Raw genomic sequence first — 17,721 nt, 5'->3', positions numbered from 1 at the left:
AAGCTAAGCTGTCCCAGGGCATGGCCCACCCTGGCTGGAGCTCCTTTGGGTGTGTGGCTGGGCCCTTTAGACACATGGGTCTTCTCTTGGGCTGAGGGCTGGCCTCAGGGTGGCCCAGACCACATGGGCCAGGCCCCTACTGGGTCTCAGGTCGTCCCAATAAAGCGGGGATACGAATAGCACCTTCCTCACCAGGTTGTTGGGAGGAATAAGTGAGATTCTGCATGTAGGTGCTTAGCACAGAGTCTATAAACTCGCAGTGGATGTTAGGGATTAACATCTTTTTAAGTTTATTTACGTGTGTGTGTGTGTGTGTGCGCACATGTGTGTCTGTGACAGACAGAGAGAGAGAGAGTGAGCGAGCTCAGGGGACAGGGGGAGAGAGGGAGGGAGAATCCAAAGCAGGCCCACGCTGTCAGCGTGGAGCCTGATGTGGGGCTCGAACCCACAAACTGTGAGATCATGACCTGAACTGAGAGCAAGAGTCAGACACCTAACCAACCGAGCCGCCCAGGCGCCCCAGTGTTATGGTTATTCTAGCAATATCACTCTCCCGGTCGTGCCATTTTCTTCCCAGCCAAGTATGGGGCCCCACAGTTTGTAATGTCTGGCTGGCCTGCTCGGTGTCCTTCTCCACAACTGGCAAACCACGCGTTTGTAAATCAGATGATTGTTCTAATTTTCATGTATGCCTGTACCAGATCACACCCCGGGTTTATTCTGAAAATTAAAAAAATAAAGGAAAACCTCTATTTGCCGGAACCTCATAGCAACCTTACCCCGGGATGGGGCAGCGTCTGACCATCAGGGCTGTGTTCTGAAGGGCTACTTCCTGGGGTCATGCCTTCTCTGTCCCACTGACCGGAGCTCTGTGGCTGCAGACCTCAGCCCCGCCAGAGCTCTGGCGTCCTTGGGATCTCAGCTCTATCTCCCACCTTGGCTGGGCAGTTGGTTTCTCTTTGCCTCATCTCCTTACTCCTTCCTTTCTTCCCAGGGTGCACCTTACCATCACTCACGGCCCTCCAAGACAATCACTTATTGTTTGTCATGCGCTAAGCACTTTATATATTTTCTGGAGGTCAAGCAGATGGGATATTTGAGGTCTGCAAGGCAGTGTGTCCGTCCCCAGAGGCCTTGAATGGTGCTGGGTAGAAGAGTTGTGGCCTCAACATGAAGCTCTCCCTTGTTGGATGTGTTGGTTACCTATCGTTGTGTGACAAGTGACCCCAACACTTAGCATCTTAGAACAACAGTGAATATTTGTTATCTCACCTGGTTTCTGTGGGTAGGGAATTGGGAACAGCTTAGCTGGGTAGCTCTGGCTGGGGCCTCTCACGAGGTTGCGGCCATCTGAAGGCTTGACTGGGGCTGGAAGATCCACTTCCAAGATGGCGCACTCACATGGCTAAGAAGTTAGTGCTGGCTGTTGGCCGGAGGCCTCAGGTTTTCACCTCCTTACAACCTCTCCTTGTGGCTGCTTAAGGGTCTGCACTACACGATGGCTGATTCCTAGAGTGATTGATCCAAGAGAGCCTAAGGTAGAACCAGCAATGCCTCGTATGACCTCACCTCAAATCGCACACCACCACCTCACAATGTCTTGTTTGTTAGAAGCGGGTCACTTGTTCTGGCCCACATTCAAGGGGAGAGGAATGAAACTTCATCTCTCAAGGGAGGTGTGTCAAAGAATTTGTAGACATTTTAAAACCACCACGTTGGGCCTCTGAAACCCCTTCCTCAGAGCTCAGCACGTGGTAGGGACTCAGTAAGTGCTGTTGCCTTAACCACAGGGGCTCTCAGACCCACCACAGGGTGGAGAGTGGCCTTAAGAATGCTTTGTAATGTGGCTGGATTTCCGACTCATTCTCTTCCATTCACTGCCCCCCCGGAATGAGCTGGGATTTGGGAAGAAGTGGGACTGGTGCCCGTAGGGAATGCTCACTTTCCTTTGCTCCTTCAGCTGCACATAGCTGGAGCCAACGGGTACCTGCGGGCAGCCGAGCTCCTCCTGGACCATGGAGTGCGTGTGGACGTGAAGGACTGGGATGGCTGGGAGCCCCTGCACGCGGCCGCCTTCTGGGGACAGGTTACTCTCCGCCGTCGGGCTGGGAGGGGGGGCACGCAGGACCAGCCCGCGGTCCTTTGGGCCGGCAGAGGGTTCACAAGACCCACCGAAGGGGTTGACCACAGCTAGTTTGTGGGATAGGAAAGGACCTTGAGACTTTGCAAAACCATTTGACAAGTTGTGTCCTGAGAAGATGATGATCACATTTGCCAAATTAGAAAATTCCTCACATTTTTGATTTGAGTAGTTTCTCCTTTTGTTTCCCAGATACAAAACTCTGATTACAGCTGTTGCCGTCCCTCCTTGGATTCCTGACAGCTCGAGATTTACAGCTGACTCCTTCTTCTTCTGTCCCTTGGCATGGCCCAGGCATGCTGGAGGAGGTGTCAAGCCCATTGTGTTGACAGGATCCCTGGCTCCAGGGTGCAGAGCCTTCCCTGGGAACCCGCTCTGCCCCATCATTTTTTATGTCATATCCTGAGAAACATTGGGCACTCTTACTGCCTCCCAGGCTTTTTGAGCCGAAGGGGAACGTGGGCTTCTTCCTGTTTCAGATGCAGATGGCAGAGCTATTGGTGTCCCATGGGGCCAGTCTCAGTGCTAGGACATCCATGGATGAGATGCCAATAGGTGAGTCCAGCATAAAAACTAATATACACATAGGTACTCACTAATGATTTGATGGATAGTGGAATAATTGGATAAATATATAGTTGGCTAGATGGTGCATTCATGTGTGGATGGATAGGATGAATGAATAAATTAATGAAGGGTAGTTTAATGTGCAGATGTACAGCTGGATAGGTGGACAGATACGTGTATGGCTAAGTGGATGAATGTATGGATGGAAGGTTGGATGGATAGATGGATGGGTGGATGGATGGATGTGTGGATGGATGGATGGAGGGATGGATGGATGGATGGATGGATGTGAGGATGGGTGGATGGACAGCTGGATGGCTGGCTGGCTGGCTGGCTGGCTGGCTGGCTGGCTGGATGGATGGATGGCTAGATGGCTGGCTGGCTGGCCGGATGGATGGTTGGACAGCTGGATGGCTGGATGGTTGGAGAGATGGATGAATAAGTGGATGGGAGGGTAGGGGATGAATCTGTGGATGGATGGCTGGGTCAGTGAACAAGAAGACAGATGAATGAAATGATTAGGTGGATTGAATGGGTAGGTATATATGGATGGATGGATGGATGGATGGATGGATGGATGGATGTGAGGATGGGTGGATGGACAGCTGGCTGGCTGGCTGGCTGGATGGATGGATGGACGGATGGCTAGATGGCTGCTGGCTGGCTGGCCGGATGGATGGATGGACAGCTGGATGGCTGGATGGTTCGATAGATGGATGAATAAGTGGATGGGAGGGTAGGGGATGAATCTGTGGATGGATGGCTGGGTCAGTGAACAAGAAGACAGGTGAATGAAATGATTAGGTGGATTGAATGGGTAGGTATATATGATTTGATATACATGTAATTTGGGGCTTGGACTACATAGAGTACTTGCTTGTTTCTCTTGATGTGTCTTATATCGCTGGAGAGTTGATGACTCCTGTTGGAAACTACCAAAGGGGGATGGCTCTTCCCATAGCTGGAAACCTTAGGAGCTGTGACTGTACAGATCCTGGGGTTCCTGTTCTTATCCTCTGAGGATTGGGGTGTAGCCCAGGAAGTAAGGCTGGCATTGTTTTCTTTCCTCCCTGGATGATGCCCCAAAAGATGCTGGGAGTTCTCAGGGTGTTGGGATGGCAGCTGCCGTGGCCTGGAGGGCCCTCAGGGGCCACTGGCCCCTGCACTGCTCCCCACAACAGTCTCCTTTGCCCCTTCAGACCTGTGTGAGGAGGAGGAGTTCAAAGTCCTGCTGCTGGAGCTAAAACACAAGCATGACGTGATCATGAAGTCACAGCTGAGACACAAATCGTCCTTGAGCCGGAGGACCTCCAGCGCCGGGAGCCGTGGGTGAGCCAGGGCCGGCCAGCCTTGGCCCCTGGGGATGCTCCTGCCCGTGGCACCTGGGCACAGCCCTCTAGCACCTCCTCTCTCCCCTCAGGAAGGTGGTGCGGCGAGCCAGCCTGTCGGACAGGACCAACCTGTACCGGAAGGAGTATGAGGGAGAGGCCATCCTGTGGCAGCAGCGGAGTGCGGCCGAGGATCAGCGGACCTCCGCCTACAACGGGGACATCAGGGAGACCAGAACAGACCAAGAGAATAAGGACCCAGTGAGTGGCTTCATGCCCCTGCCTCGGTGTCAGCCCCGACTTGGGAGGTGGCCAGGACCCCAGCCCGGTCTTGCCTCTTCTTCTCGGGGCCTTCCAAGGGAGGGTGGCCGGGCAGTGCCCTTCAACCAGCAGGACCCCATCTGATGCTGGTGGCTCCTGTGGTTAATGAGGCGATCCTGGGGGTTGTGAGAGTCAGAGCCAGGAGCTTCGGCACACAGTAGGGTCTCATAACAGACAGGAGGTAACTGCCATGCGCCTGCTTGTGCTCCCGCAAACCTAGTTCTGGGCATCCCAGAAGGGAGGTTCAGTGCAGCAGCCACCCTGGGAGCTAAAGGCACTAAAACTTTTTGGCCGTGGCGGGGAATAACAAGATGCTGACCATTGTGTTTGCAGAACACGTCGTTTGGAAGACATTTTTTGAAAAACTGAGGAGGGTAGTGGGAGGACCTCCAAGAAGCCTGCTCGAGGAGTAGCCAGGGGTCTGGGCATTAAACTTTCTTTTTTTTAGTATCTATCTATCTATCTATCTATCTATCTAGAGAGTAAGCAGGGGAGGAGCAGAGAGAGAGGGAGACAGAGGATCTGAAATGGCCTCTATGCTGACAGCAGAGATCCCAATGCGGGGCTCAAACTCACGAACCGTGAGATCGTGACCTAAGCCAAAGCTGGACGCCTAACTGACTGAGCCACCCAAGTGCCCCATGGGCGTTCAACTTTCTTAAGGGAATGATGCTGTGTTGGTTTCCTAGGATTGCTGTATGTATCACATTACCGTCAACTTGGTGGCTCAGAGCAGTAGAGATTTATTCTCTCATGGTTCCGGAGGCCAGAAGTCTACTATCAAAGTGTCCACGGGGTTGGTTTCTTCTGGGGGTTCTGAAAGGGTATCTTTCCACGCCTCTCTCCTAGCTTCTGGTGGCTCAGGCATTCCATGACTCCAGTCTCTGCTTCTGTCTTCACATGGTCTTCTTCCCTGTGTGTGTCTGTGTTTCTGTTTTCTCTTCGTAAAAGACGGCAGTTGTTGGATTAGGGCCCAGCCTAACTCAGTGTGACTTCACCTTATTTTAATGTATTACATCTGCAAAGACCCTACCTCCAACTAAGGTCACATTCGGAGGTGTGGGTTGGCCATGACTTTTGGGAGGACACTCCTGGACTCAGGTTCCATGCATGGCTGCTGTCTCGCTTCGTGGGGCCAGCAAGTTTGGGGCCAGAGAAGAATTGCTGGGGACAAAAAAGGGAGGGGCTGACCATCCCAGCAGTGGTCTGCCTTTTTTGGTTCTTCTACTGACCATGAGCAGCTGAACACATCTCTAGACAGTGTGGCTTTGGTGGGATGTGAAATGATTAGCTGCCCAGAGTGCCCACCTGTTGCAGTGGGACCCTGCTTCCCAGCTGGAGCAGAGAGGTCACGTGCAGCCTTGTCTCACCCGCAGGGGAAGGTGCCCACTGAAGGGAATCCCCTGGAGCCTTGGCTGGGGACAGAGAGGGCACCTCGGAGGCTTTGTTCTGCCTGGTCCCTAAGCTTGGGGGTTGGGGAGAAAACAGCTCTAGACTGAAATCAAATCACATTTCAGATGTCTTCCACTACACATTATTTACTTTTCCTTCGTGAGTTGGATTTATGTACGGTAAAGTACACAAATCTTTTTTTTTAAATTTTTTTTAACATTTATTTATTGTTGAGACAGAGAGAGACAGAGCATGAATGGAGGAGGGTCAGAGAGAGAGGGAGACACAGAACCCGAAGCAGGCTCCAGGCTCTGAGCTGTCAGCACAGAGCCCGACGCAGGGCTCGAACTCACGGACCGCGAGATCATGACCTGAGCCGAAGTCGGACACTCAACCGACTGAGCCACCCAGATGCCCCAGTACACAAATCTTAAATGGATTTTTCAATGGACTTTTATAAATGCGTACCCTCAGGCGAATGCATAGAACATTTCCATCACCCCCAGGAAGTTCCCATGTTCTCTCTTCCAGTGGTCCTTCCTCCCCACCTCCCCAAAGAGAGACGCTACTTAACTTGGAGCGGTAGAGGTTAGTTTTGTGTCCACATCTGCATACGAATGGATCCAGGTAGTAGGTGGTCTTTTGTATCTGACTTCATTCTTGACTATGAGACTCGTCCATGTACAGGCACGTAGCAGCAGAGTTCATTCGTTTTCATTGCTCTGGAAAGTTCTGTCGTTGAGCTAGGCTACGACGCACGTGTCCATTCTCCTGCTGGTGGAGGAGCAGGTTGTTCCTGCTTTGGGTTGTTTCAAGTTTGGGGCTATTTTGAATAAAGCTGCTCAAAACATTCTCATCCAAGTCTTTTGGTGGGCATCAGCACTATTTTCTGTAGGCTCTATACCCAGAAATGCAGGATGAGTCATGGGGAGGCTACGCAAGATACCGCCAAGCACTTTGCCAGGGTGATAATACCCATCTACTCTCCCAACAGGGCTCAAGAAACGTGAGAGCTTCTTGCCAATCCTTGGTGTACTCATTCCTTTCCATCCGAGCCATCCTGGTGGGGTTACTGTGGTAGCTCGCATTTTATTTTATTTTATTTTATTTCATTTCATTTCATTTCATTTCATTTCATTTCATTTCATTTCATTTCATTTCATTTCATTTCATTTCATTATTTTCTATTTTAGTTATTTCATTTCATTTCATTTTTAAATGTTTATTTTGAGAGAGAGAGAGAGTTGGAGAGAGAGAGAGAGAGAGACAGAGAGTGGGGGAGGGACAGAGGGAGACAGAGAGAGAATCCCAAACAGTCTCCACTCTGTCAGTGCAGAGCCTGATGTGGGGCTTGGACTCACGAACCAGGGGATCATGACCTGGGCCGAAATCAAGGGTTGGACGCTTGACCGACTGAGCCGCCCAGGCGTCCCTTGCATTTTAAATTGGTATTTGCCTGATGGTGGTTGGTGGTGAACACATTTTCATGTGCTTATTGGCCGTCTGTTTTTTTTTTTTTTTTTTTGTGCCACGTCTGTTCTTCTGCCCCTTTTTGTTGGGCTGCTTATCTTTTCCTTATTGATGGGTGGGAGAGAGACCGAGATTCTTAAATCCTCATGGAAGCAGCTCCTCCTTCACACCTACTGTGTTTGTTCAGATCTCCCAGGCCAGGGACTCTGCCACAAGTGCTCAGTTGGCGTGGAGCCGGGTAAATCATTAGCCCTGCAGGGAATTAGGGTGGGAGGGGGGTGGCCCGGAGTCTGTTGATAATTTCTACGGCTTCCTCGTCAGACTGCAGTTTATTTAGGGGTTTGTTGAAGGCAAAAGAATGGGCCATTTTGCCTCTGGGGCTGGGGTTTCAGGCCTGGGGAGAGATGGCAGCTTGAATTTTTGTATTTGTTTTCTTCACTTCCAGAATGGTCCTGGAAAGAGACCATTCCGAAGATGGCTGTCTTCCCGCCAGTTGCCCAGCCATCCAGCGTCAAGGGCAGCTGTCAGGGTCCAGGGCCCCAGATATCAGTCCCAGCCCCCGGGGTAAACCAAGGAGATGGCAGGGCACAGCTACAAAGCCCGCAGCTCCTTCCTTTTTCTTACCTCCCCCTTTCAAGGCTGTAGGTACTGACAGGGCTGTGATGGTCTCTAAGATAGACATTCTCCAAGTGTGGTCCCTGGACCAGCAGCAGCGGCATCACCTGGGAACTTGTTGGAAATACAGATTCCCAGGGGCGCCTGGCTGGCTCAGTCAGTTAAGCATCTGACTTCGGCTCAGGTCACCATCTTGCAGTCTGTGAACTCGAGCCCCACGTCGGGCTCTGTGCTGACAGCTCAGAGCCTGGAGCCTGCTTCCCATTCTGTGTCTCCCTCCCTCTCTGCACCTCCTCAGCTCGTGTTCTGTTTGTATCTCTCTCAAAAAATAAATAAACATTAAAAAAAAATTTAGAAATGCAAATTCTCTGGCCTCGCCCCAGAGGTACTGAATCATAAACACTGGGCTCTGGGTTTAACTAGCAATCTGTGTTTTCACCAGGCCTCCAGGGGATTCTGGGGCACACAAGAGTTTGAGGACCATGCATCTGGGGGGGGGGAGTATTTGCTCAGCTTGACCCGCAAGTCAGGTTTCTGCCAAGACTCTATCCGGTTAACCCCCAGGGCTGGCTTTGGCACACGCTTTTGGCAGAGCTGAATCCCTGGAACTCAGGAGTGATGGGACAATCCCATCTCTTAACCAGTAGTTCACAAACTTAACTGTACGAGAAAATCACCTGGGGCGGTGTTTTTGGGTTTGTTTTCAAAAAATTCTGATGTCTAGGTTGCAACCCAGACAAATGAACTCTGAATCTTTGGGACTGGTGTCCAGGCATTGTATTGATGTATTTAAAATTTTTTTTAATGTTTATTTATTATTGAGAGACCCAGAGAGGGACAGAGTATGGGCATGGGAGGGGCAGAGACAGAAGACACAGAATCTGAAGCAGGCTTCAGGCTCTGAGCTGTCAGCACAGAACCCGACGTGGGGCTCAACCTCACAAACTGTGAGATCCTGAACGGAGCAGAAGTCTGACGCTCAACTGACTGAGCCACCCTGGCGCCCCTGTACTGATGTATTTAAAAAGAAAGTAATAGGCTTGATTTTTTGGAGCAGTTGTAGTTTATAGAAAACATATGTAGAAAGTACATAAAGTTTCCACACACACCCCTCATCATGTCCCCCGATATCCACTGGTATTAACATCTTATATTAGTGTAGTAGGTACGTTATCATTGATGAGCCAATATGGATATATGATGATTAGCTGAAGTCTATTGTTTATGTTAGGGTTTACTCTGGATGTTGTACATTCTGTGGATTTTGACAAATGTGTAATGTCACATATCCATCGTTAAACTTTTATACAGAATACTTTCACTGCCCTAAAAATCCCTGGTGTACCTGTTCATCCCTCCCCAACCCCCTGGCGACCACTGATCTTTTTACCATCTCCGTGGTTTTGCCTTTTCCAGAATGTCATAAAGTTGGAATCACACTATGTAGCCTTTTCAGGTTGGCATGGATATGTGTTTTTAACTCCCCAGGTGATGCCATTGTGCATCCTGGTTTTAGATCCCTGCTACTCAAAGCGTCAGTCTGGAATTTTCTTAGAAAAATGCTGAAATTCAAGTCCCAACCCGGATCTGGTGACTCAGCATGTGCATTTTAACAAGAGCCCCAGGTGACTCATATGCACATGAAGTTAGAGAAGCACTTATTTAGACAATGAAGAATGGTCTTTTTCCAGGACCATTCCGGAAGCAAAGAAAATAGATACAAAAATTCAAGCTGCAAAAAAAAAAAAAAAAAAAAAAAAAAAACACGCCTCAAATGTGGCTTCAATCTGCCTGTGTAGCTCGGAAGGAGCCGTTAAAAACAAAAAGAATATACACAGGGGCGCCTGGGTGGCGCAGTCGGTTAAGCGTCCGACTTCAGCCAGGTCACGATCTCGCGGTCTGTGAGTTCGAGCCCCGCGTCAGGCTCTGGGCTGATGGCTCAGAGCCTGGAGCCTGTTTCCGATTCTGTGTCTCCCTCTCTGTCTGCCCCTTCCCCGTTCATGCTCTGTCTCTCTCTGTCCCAAAAATAAATAAACGTTGAAAAAAAAATTTAAAAAAAAAGAATATACACACATACATGGAAGCTGACTGTAGAAAGGGCCCCTCCCCTTACCATGATTTAGCCCAATTGTATATTTCTTGGAGGTCTTTCCAAGAAATGGAAATTCTTGGAATCACAAGTCAGCGCATGAAGATTGCCTTCATTCTTTTTACCAGATGCAGAACGTTCCAGCACAGCTACTTGCCAGAATTTCCCCACTGCCTAATGGTGACTTCCAGGCTTTTCTCCCCTAAGGGAGCATACATCTGTGAAATAAAGTCCTAGAAATGGGCTTGCTGGTGTAGAGTATGCATTCTTCCTTAAAAACCAATTTTTTTTGGTGGGGTGCATGTGGGGGGGGGGTGATGTGATATTATCCCCCAAAGAGGTGTGGTGGCAGAGTTTATATACCTGCCAGTTTTCCCACACTCTTGCCGACCCTGAGGCATAACAGAGTTTTAAAATATATGTTGGTGCGCCTGGGTGGCTCAGTCGGTTAAGCATCCGACTTCAACTCAGGTCACGATCTCGCGGTCCGTGAGTTCGAGCCCCGTGTCGGGCTCTGGGTTGATGGCTCGGAGCCTGGAGCCTGCTTCCGATTCTGTGTCTCCCTCTCTCTCTGCCCCTCCCCTGTTCATGCTCTGTCTCTCTCTGTCCCAAAAATAAAATAAACGTTGAAAAAAAAAATTAAAAAAAAATAAATAAATAAACGTTAAAAAAAATTAAAAAAAAATTTGTTAATGTGATAGGTAAAAATATTCTGTTGCTTTTATTTTTATGTCATTAGTTGTTAGTGAGACTGAATATTGTCTCCTGTGTTTATATGCTATGAATATTATTATTATTGTTGGGAGCTGCACATTAGCGTCCTTTGTTGTTGTTTTTCTGTTGGGTAATTGGCCTTATATATATATATTTTTTTCAATTTTTAAAGTTTTTAAAAGTTTTTATTTATTTTGAGAGAGAGATAGATAGCAAGTGGGGAGGGTCATTGAGAGAGAGAGAGAGAGAGGGGCGCCTGGGTGGCTCAGTCGGTTAAGCGTCCGACTTCAGCTCAGGTCACGATCTCGCGGTCCGTGAGTTCGAGCCCTGCGCCGGGCTCTGGGCTGATGGCTCAGAGCCTGGAGCCTGCTTCCGATTCTGTGTCTCCCTCTCTCTCTGCCCCTCCCCTGTTCATGCTCTGTCTCTCTCTGTCTCAAAAATAAATAAACAGGGGCGCCTGGGTGGCGCAGTCGGTTGAGCGTCCGACTTCAGCCAGGTCACGATCTCACGGTCCGTGAGTTTGAGCCCCGCGTCGGGCTCTGGGCTGATGGCTCAGAGCCTGGAGCCTGTTTCGGATTCTGTGTCTCCCTCTCTCTGACCCTCCCCCGTTCATGCTCTGTCTCTCTCTGTCCCAAAAATAAATAAACGTTGAAAAAAAAATTAAAAATAAATAAATAAATAAATAAATAAATAAATAAACATTTTAAAAAAATCAAAAAAAAAGAGAGAGAGAGGAGGCAGAATCCCAAGCAGGCTGTGCCCTGACAGCAGATGCAAGGCTTGAACTCACAAACTATGAGATCATGACCTGAGCCGGAATCAAGAGTCGGACGCTTAACCAGCGGAGCCACCCAGGTGCCCCTGGGTAGTTGGGCTTTTTAAAATGGACTTTTAAGAGCTCTTATTTATTTGGGAAATTAGACCCTTTTCTGTCATATGCGTTGCAAATATTTTTATGTGCCTTTTGACTTTATTTATGGTGAGTTTTGCTCTGCTTTTTTGGTCACCAAATACAGCCACCTTTTAGTTTCTAGTTTATAGGCAGCAGCTTCTTTCAAAGCTCTCGCTATCCAGGGGTTTCTGGGTTAGAATTTCTGCTGTTTGGAGTGGATACTTGCTGGGAATACAGAAGGAAGATGACAAGTGACCAAAAACTCAGCTAGAAATGGCTTACACAAAACAAGAATTTATCGGCTCGTGTCACCGCAAAGTCTGGGGCCGACTGGACACTGGGGCTCAAGGTGCACCCCTTCAGCCTCCCTTTATGTCAGCGGCACTGTCGAGTGGACCCTTTGACATGCCGTCTCCCCCAGGCCCCCAGCTTCCAGCACTGTGGCCACCCTCGAGTTCTGCATAAACAGAACTTCTGTTTCCCAGTTGTTCTGACACAGATCCCAGGGATGAGTTTTGTGCAACCAGTTTCAGCCGAGAACCAATTCCTGCAGTGAATCTGCCGACTGGCCATGCCTGGGGTCATGGTCCAGTCCTCACGGCAAGGATGGGGGTTGGCCAGCTCTGTCAAAACGCATAGGTCGGCGAGTCCCCTGAAGCAGAACGGAGGTCCTGTGAGCTCGGTTGGGAACATGGAGCGAGGACAGGTCCAGGCAATAAGGCCCTCAGCAGAGGTGCAAGCAGGGAGTGGGTTTGGATCCTCTACCCGGCTGGTAACGTTGTCCTTCTCCCCCTCAGAACCCCCGGCTGGAGAAGCCCGTGCTGCTCTCCGAGTTTTCTACCAAGATCCCACGAAGTGAAATGGACGGGCCTGTTGAGAATGGCCTCCGGGCTCCAGTCAGCACCTACCAGTATGCACTGTCCAACGGGGATGTCTGGAAAGTGCACGAGGTGCCTGACTACAACATGGCCTATGGCAGCCCCGGCGTGGCCGATGCCACCTCGCCCTGGAGTGGCTACAAGGAACAGAGTCCCCAGACGCTTCTGGAGCTGAAGCGGCAGCGGGCTGCGGCCAAGCTGCTCAGCCACCCTTTCCTGAGCACTCACCTGGGCAGCAGCATGGGCAGGACGGGCGAGAGCAGCAGCGAAGGCAAGGCCCCCTTGATCGGAGGCAGAACTTCACCCTACAGCAGCAATGGAACCTCGGTCTATTACACGGTCACCAGCGGAGATCCCCCGCTCTTGAAGTTCAAGGCCCCCATGGAGGAGATGGAGGAGAAGGTCCACGGCTGCTGCCGCATCTCCTAGTCTCTGTGTGATGGAGGAGAGAGATGCTTCGGGGAGGGGTCTCTGGAATCCACCCACCCGGCAGCCCTGGCTGGGGAGACATCAGAGGGCAGCTTGCGGGGAGGTGGGCTTTGCTTTCCAGAGCTGAGCCCACCTCTCACCCAGCGGCCCATAGCATCACCACTTCCCACGGCTCTGCTTCCTGCTGCATTGTCTGCCGTCAGAAACAAGGCCCCATCGTGGCTTCCTGACTCACCCCGCTGTCAGATTTTGGGGCGGGGGCGCTGGGATTCCATTCCAGTTCTGTTGTCGGTTAAGGCTTCTCTGGACCGGGACTCGCATATCCCATATCGGTGCGCACGTGCACGCGCACACACACACACACACACGCTCAACCCTGTGTAGGAATGACACAGCTGGGCTCATGGGAAGCAGGTGGGACTGAGAATTTGTGGGTTCTTCCCAAGAGGATTGAGGCTAAGACTCCGTTTCATCACCACTGCCAACGTGGCTTTAGTAGGGGAGGGGGGCTGTGAAGCTGAGACCCACGGTCCTGCCCAGGGTCACGTCGGGGGGGGGGGCCTGGGCTACCATCCACATCTAGCAGGAGAGGAGGTCCACTCTTTGTTCAGAGGAAGCTCTGAACCCACGTGGGGTCAATGAGACGGGCAATGGCCTTCTCCCCACAGCCTTGCCCATGCCGGAGGCCAGCTGTGTGACCACCCAGAGGCCGAGGTAGAAAACCAGGCTAATTCCTGGGATATTCCATGCCTGGGATAGTCCAAATCCTATTTTACTTTTGGACGGAAGTGTCAAAAATTGGAGGCGAGGGGGAATAAGGTTAGTGTTTCCGAAAGTGCATTGGATAAAAGGATTCTTTTAGGCTGTAAGACTACAGGTGGGAGAGAACTGAATTTGCTTTCTTGCTTTCTTTCGTGGACAGCATCATGCTCACTGGGTTTTACTGACTGGTGTTGGAAGAATGAAGCTAAGTGAGGAGCTTCGGTTGCAAGGGCTTTCCAGGGCGAGGAGTGAGTTTGTGGTGTTAATTTCTCCAACCCTCTCTGGTGACCTGAGAGAGCCCAGTGCCCTGGCCAATCTTTGTGAATATCCAGGTGATTTCGGTCCAGCCTCTGTCAGCCAGACTCCCTCAGGCTGAGTGAGCCATCGGAGTGAACAGTGAGAAACTGCTGGGAGCCCCCACCCCTCCTGGGGTAAATGCCCAGGACCCCCAGCCCAGATTTGCCTTTTCTGAAATGCTCGTTGAGACAAGTTTTCCAGTTGGCCCTTGTGAGGTCCTGCTTGGCCCAGGGTCTCCCAGCCTGCTCTCGTGGGAGTGGTGACATCCCAGGGCTGCAAATCCAAGGCGCCCATGGCCAACACCCTGCATTGCATTCAGGACAGCGGTGATGGGGCTAGAGAGGGGCCTCACTGCAGCCCAACAGTCTCAAAGCCCTGATCTCCCTGATGCTGGGGAGGGAAAACCAAGCTGCCCACCGTCTCTCGACTGCATTTTCTCAAGAGCCCCTTTGAAATTGCTGCCCACGAGTTGGGTACTGTTCACAGGCTCAGCCAAAACCTACTGGTGTACTTCATAAGCCGCAGGTTTGTTCCCTGCTCTGTGCGCCTTTTATTTATCCTACAACTACCTCCTTAGAGCTCTGAAGGGGCTCCCTAGGTCCAAATTCTGGGATTTGGGGGACGAATCTGGGTTCCCTTTAAACTTCTTTCTGAGCCTATGAGAAATTCTCCCTGAGGGGCCCCTGGGCCAGGGAGCCGGGGCTGGAGGAGCCCCCCTGTGCCACAATTCCAGTAAGGGGGTCTGCTGTTTATCAGCCCCAGTCCCCACTGTGGCCTCCATGGCCCCATAGCCCAGAGAGGGAGCTGGATCCCAGGGGCCTGGCTGATGCTTTTCCAGGAGCAGGGCAGCTGGACCAGAGAGCAGAGGGCTCAGTGGAGTCACTGTGCACCTGGTGGCTCCTGGGAGCAGGGAGGGTCACAGCAGCAGGCCAGCCCCACCCCAAGTCCAGGGCAGATCCAGCGGAGGGTGGAGGGGCAGCTCAGGAGACTGCAGGCGGGGATGTGTGATGCCTCCCGGGCCCCTGGCCTCTGCGGCGGTCTCTCCGTCACGTCAGCCCATGGCTGGAGCGGGGCAAGAATGATCAGAACACACATACCTTTGACTTTAAAACAGTGTTCAGATTAGACTGACCCTGAACTCCTTTTGAGCCAACTTAAGCTGCAAGCCGAAGAATGCCAAGGGAAGCCACACCCTCCCAGGAGAGGGCTGTGCATGTTTTCGGATCTGCTGGCTCAGGGGCCAAGAGACTGAAGGCATTCGTGGCCCACTCCGAGCCCTTCTGGCCGCTCCCTCTTTCCCCTCACTTCCTGCCTCCTGGGCCACTCCTCTCCCAGCTGGAAAGAAGGCCCGGAATCCCAGCTGATTCCCCGACAGCAGCCAAGCGCAGACTCATGGGCATTTTAGCTCTTGTTTTCAGTCTGGGTAAGCCGTTCCTTGTTAGGGCTTCGAGTACTTGGGAACTCAACCTACGGGTCTCCGTGGTGTTGAGGGACAAGGCGGGGTCAGGGTCATTCATTTATTCGCTCCTGTCGTTTATTGAGTAGCTGAGACATACCAGGCACTAGGTTAGGCTCTGGGGGTAAAGGAGGAACAAGACAAGGCGAGGAGACTTCGTTTTACAGTTTTTATCCCTTGACGACCAGCATCTGATACCTTGAGGTCTCAGGAGCCCCTCTGAAGTTCACCCGAGACAGAGGGACAGCATCCCCGTGTAGCTTCACCTTGGTTTCTAGCTCTGGAGTCCCTAGAGTGGGAAACCCATCAGCAGCGAAACTGCCGTCCTGGCCATCCCCGGATAACATTTGCCACTAAACGCAGATGCTGGCTCTTGAGTTCCATGGAGACAGCATTCCAAGTCTGTCTGGGACTTTCAGGGAGAGCTGCCTTCAGGCCGGCATCTTTGGGGCATCGTAGACTGGCAGATTTGAGGTCAGTATGTGGAAGAACAGAGAGTCTGGAATTTGCTGCCTCTTGCACCTCGGGTTCTGAAACTCACTGTCTCTTGCTCATTTGTGCTCCTTTGTTATGGAGTCCCCCTGCCCCACCAATGGATAATGGGAGGTGAGGAACTTCTCCTTTAACACTGAAGCCTTTCCTCATGCATCTGCCTCCTCCTGGCAGGTGTGGATCAAGGAGCGGGGAGAACGCTAGCGAGGTATACCAGATGCTCAGCCCACTCCTGAGCCCCAGGTCCGGTGGTAGTCCCTGGCTGATTAAAGGAGGCTACTCACATATCACGTGCCACGTGGCTCACTGTGAGCTCTGGCCTTTGCTCCCACCCTGTGCCCCCGGACCACTGAAAACTGTGGCTATCACCAGATAGTTCCTGGCCAGGAGCTCAGGGGAGTGGAGTAAACCTTAGACCCGGGTTCAGGATGTAATTCTCCACCAAATATGCAGCTGCGATTGAACTGCTCCACACTGTTGGATCAGGGTCAGTGGGCTTAGGAAAGCAAACCAGGGGGCAACCCTGTTCTACACCGCCATGGTTCGCTGGCTCTGTAATAACGAGACCGTTTTTGGCAATTGGTACCAGATACCCTTTGGTGTTGAGCTCTCTCTCCCACTTGCCTTCCCAGAGTAGGTTTTACTGGGGCACTTTCCAGAAGGGCAGTTTTTACAAGATGCTCAGAGGGACTGCATTTAACTCTTGCTATTGTAGCCTGGGGACAACCTCCGCCATCCCAGTGCATGTAAGAGCGAAGGGTCATGCGGTCAGTGGTTGACTCTCCAGAAGTGACCCCCTTTGCCAGAAGCTGTAGACCTCTCCTTGATAGGAGTCTCTTGTTGGCCAGTTGGCCAGAGGGCCTGCTTCCCGTGAACATTGCAAGTGCCACAGTGCGGGGCCTGGCTCTGTGCACCGAGGAAAAGTCTGCAGACACCCAGCCCTCCGCAATAATTCACCAGACCAGAAGCCACTGATGTACAGAGAACACTGAAGAAAAATGTATTTTATGTGAAAAAACGTTAAAACTCTGTATACTGTATCAGCAGCTTTGTGTAAAAAATGGCAATCAAGAGAGTCTAATATATTTAAAACTTTTTTTAAAAAAAAATCCTCGCGGATCTTTGATATTGTATTGAAGTAACTTCCGGGTAGTTCCTCGCCACGTGGCAGTGGTGGGCCTCGATCCAAGACCGTGGCTCGACCACACCCCAAAGGGGCGTGACCCTGGGGTCGCTTCCAGCTGCCAAGGCCTGTGACAGAATTCACTGTTGAGAGTTTTTAATTAAGATTATTAAAATTCCTTTTAATAACACCTGCTAGTGTGGCTGTGGTCATTGCGGCGAGCTCACTTGAATTATGCTGAGTTGAATTCACAAAGAGATGCTCTCTGGGATGGAGGGCAGGGGAGGGCTCCTGGTCCCCGTCCCCACGACAGAAGGCTCTCCTGGAAGGTCCCTAAAGCAGAGGGAGCTCTGAGGGCTCAGACACGGAGTAGATGTCTTTCTAGATTGGGGGATGGTGAAATCCAATGCATCGGGGGATGGTGAAATCCAAAGAAGGGTGGTTGGGAATGACCTTCACTTTGTCAAATGTTCCCTTTGGAATAACATGGAACCCTGTAATAACTCATAAGTATATGAGGTTTTTTTCCCCCCTACTTTCAAAGGTTTATCTGGTAACATGTATAAATAACGGGGCTGCCCTTCTAGTTTCGGAGTGCACCGGCCGACCTGCCTTACCGTCTTTCACCCCTCCACCCTGGTCCTCCTGCTGGTAAAATACTCTATACTACTTTACATTACTACAACACGACAGCAGGGGAGACCCTGGTTACTCTCACTTTTTATTTCCAGCAATAGGGGCATTGACAAGCTATGT

The 17,721-nt window shown here is 51.1% G+C and overlaps 1 protein-coding gene across 4 annotated transcripts in view; it reads left to right on the top strand.

Moving 5' to 3' along the window:
• Window positions 1–17,155, top strand: part of PPP1R16B (protein phosphatase 1 regulatory subunit 16B) — a 102,813-nt gene extending 85,658 nt beyond the window's left edge. For all 4 annotated transcript variants that reach the window (XM_045053633.1, XM_045053632.1, XM_023251256.2 and 1 more), the window contains 5 exons: window positions 1,961–2,086; window positions 2,620–2,695; window positions 3,907–4,036; window positions 4,128–4,296; window positions 12,326–17,155. In XM_045053633.1, the coding sequence (XP_044909568.1) occupies window positions 1,961–2,086; window positions 2,620–2,695; window positions 3,907–4,036; window positions 4,128–4,296; window positions 12,326–12,835 (1,011 nt within the window). In that variant the 3' untranslated portion in view covers window positions 12,836–17,155. The remainder of the gene's footprint in view (window positions 1–1,960; window positions 2,087–2,619; window positions 2,696–3,906; window positions 4,037–4,127; window positions 4,297–12,325) is intronic.
• Window positions 17,156–17,721: the final 566 nt, after the last annotated feature.

The sequence above is a fragment of the Felis catus genome, chromosome A3, assembly GCF_018350175.1.
Source record: "Felis catus isolate Fca126 chromosome A3, F.catus_Fca126_mat1.0, whole genome shotgun sequence".
NCBI classification, from domain to species: domain Eukaryota; kingdom Metazoa; phylum Chordata; class Mammalia; order Carnivora; family Felidae; genus Felis; species Felis catus.
The sequence above is the reverse complement of the archived record's forward strand: the minus strand, read 5'-3'. Positions and strand labels throughout refer to the sequence as shown.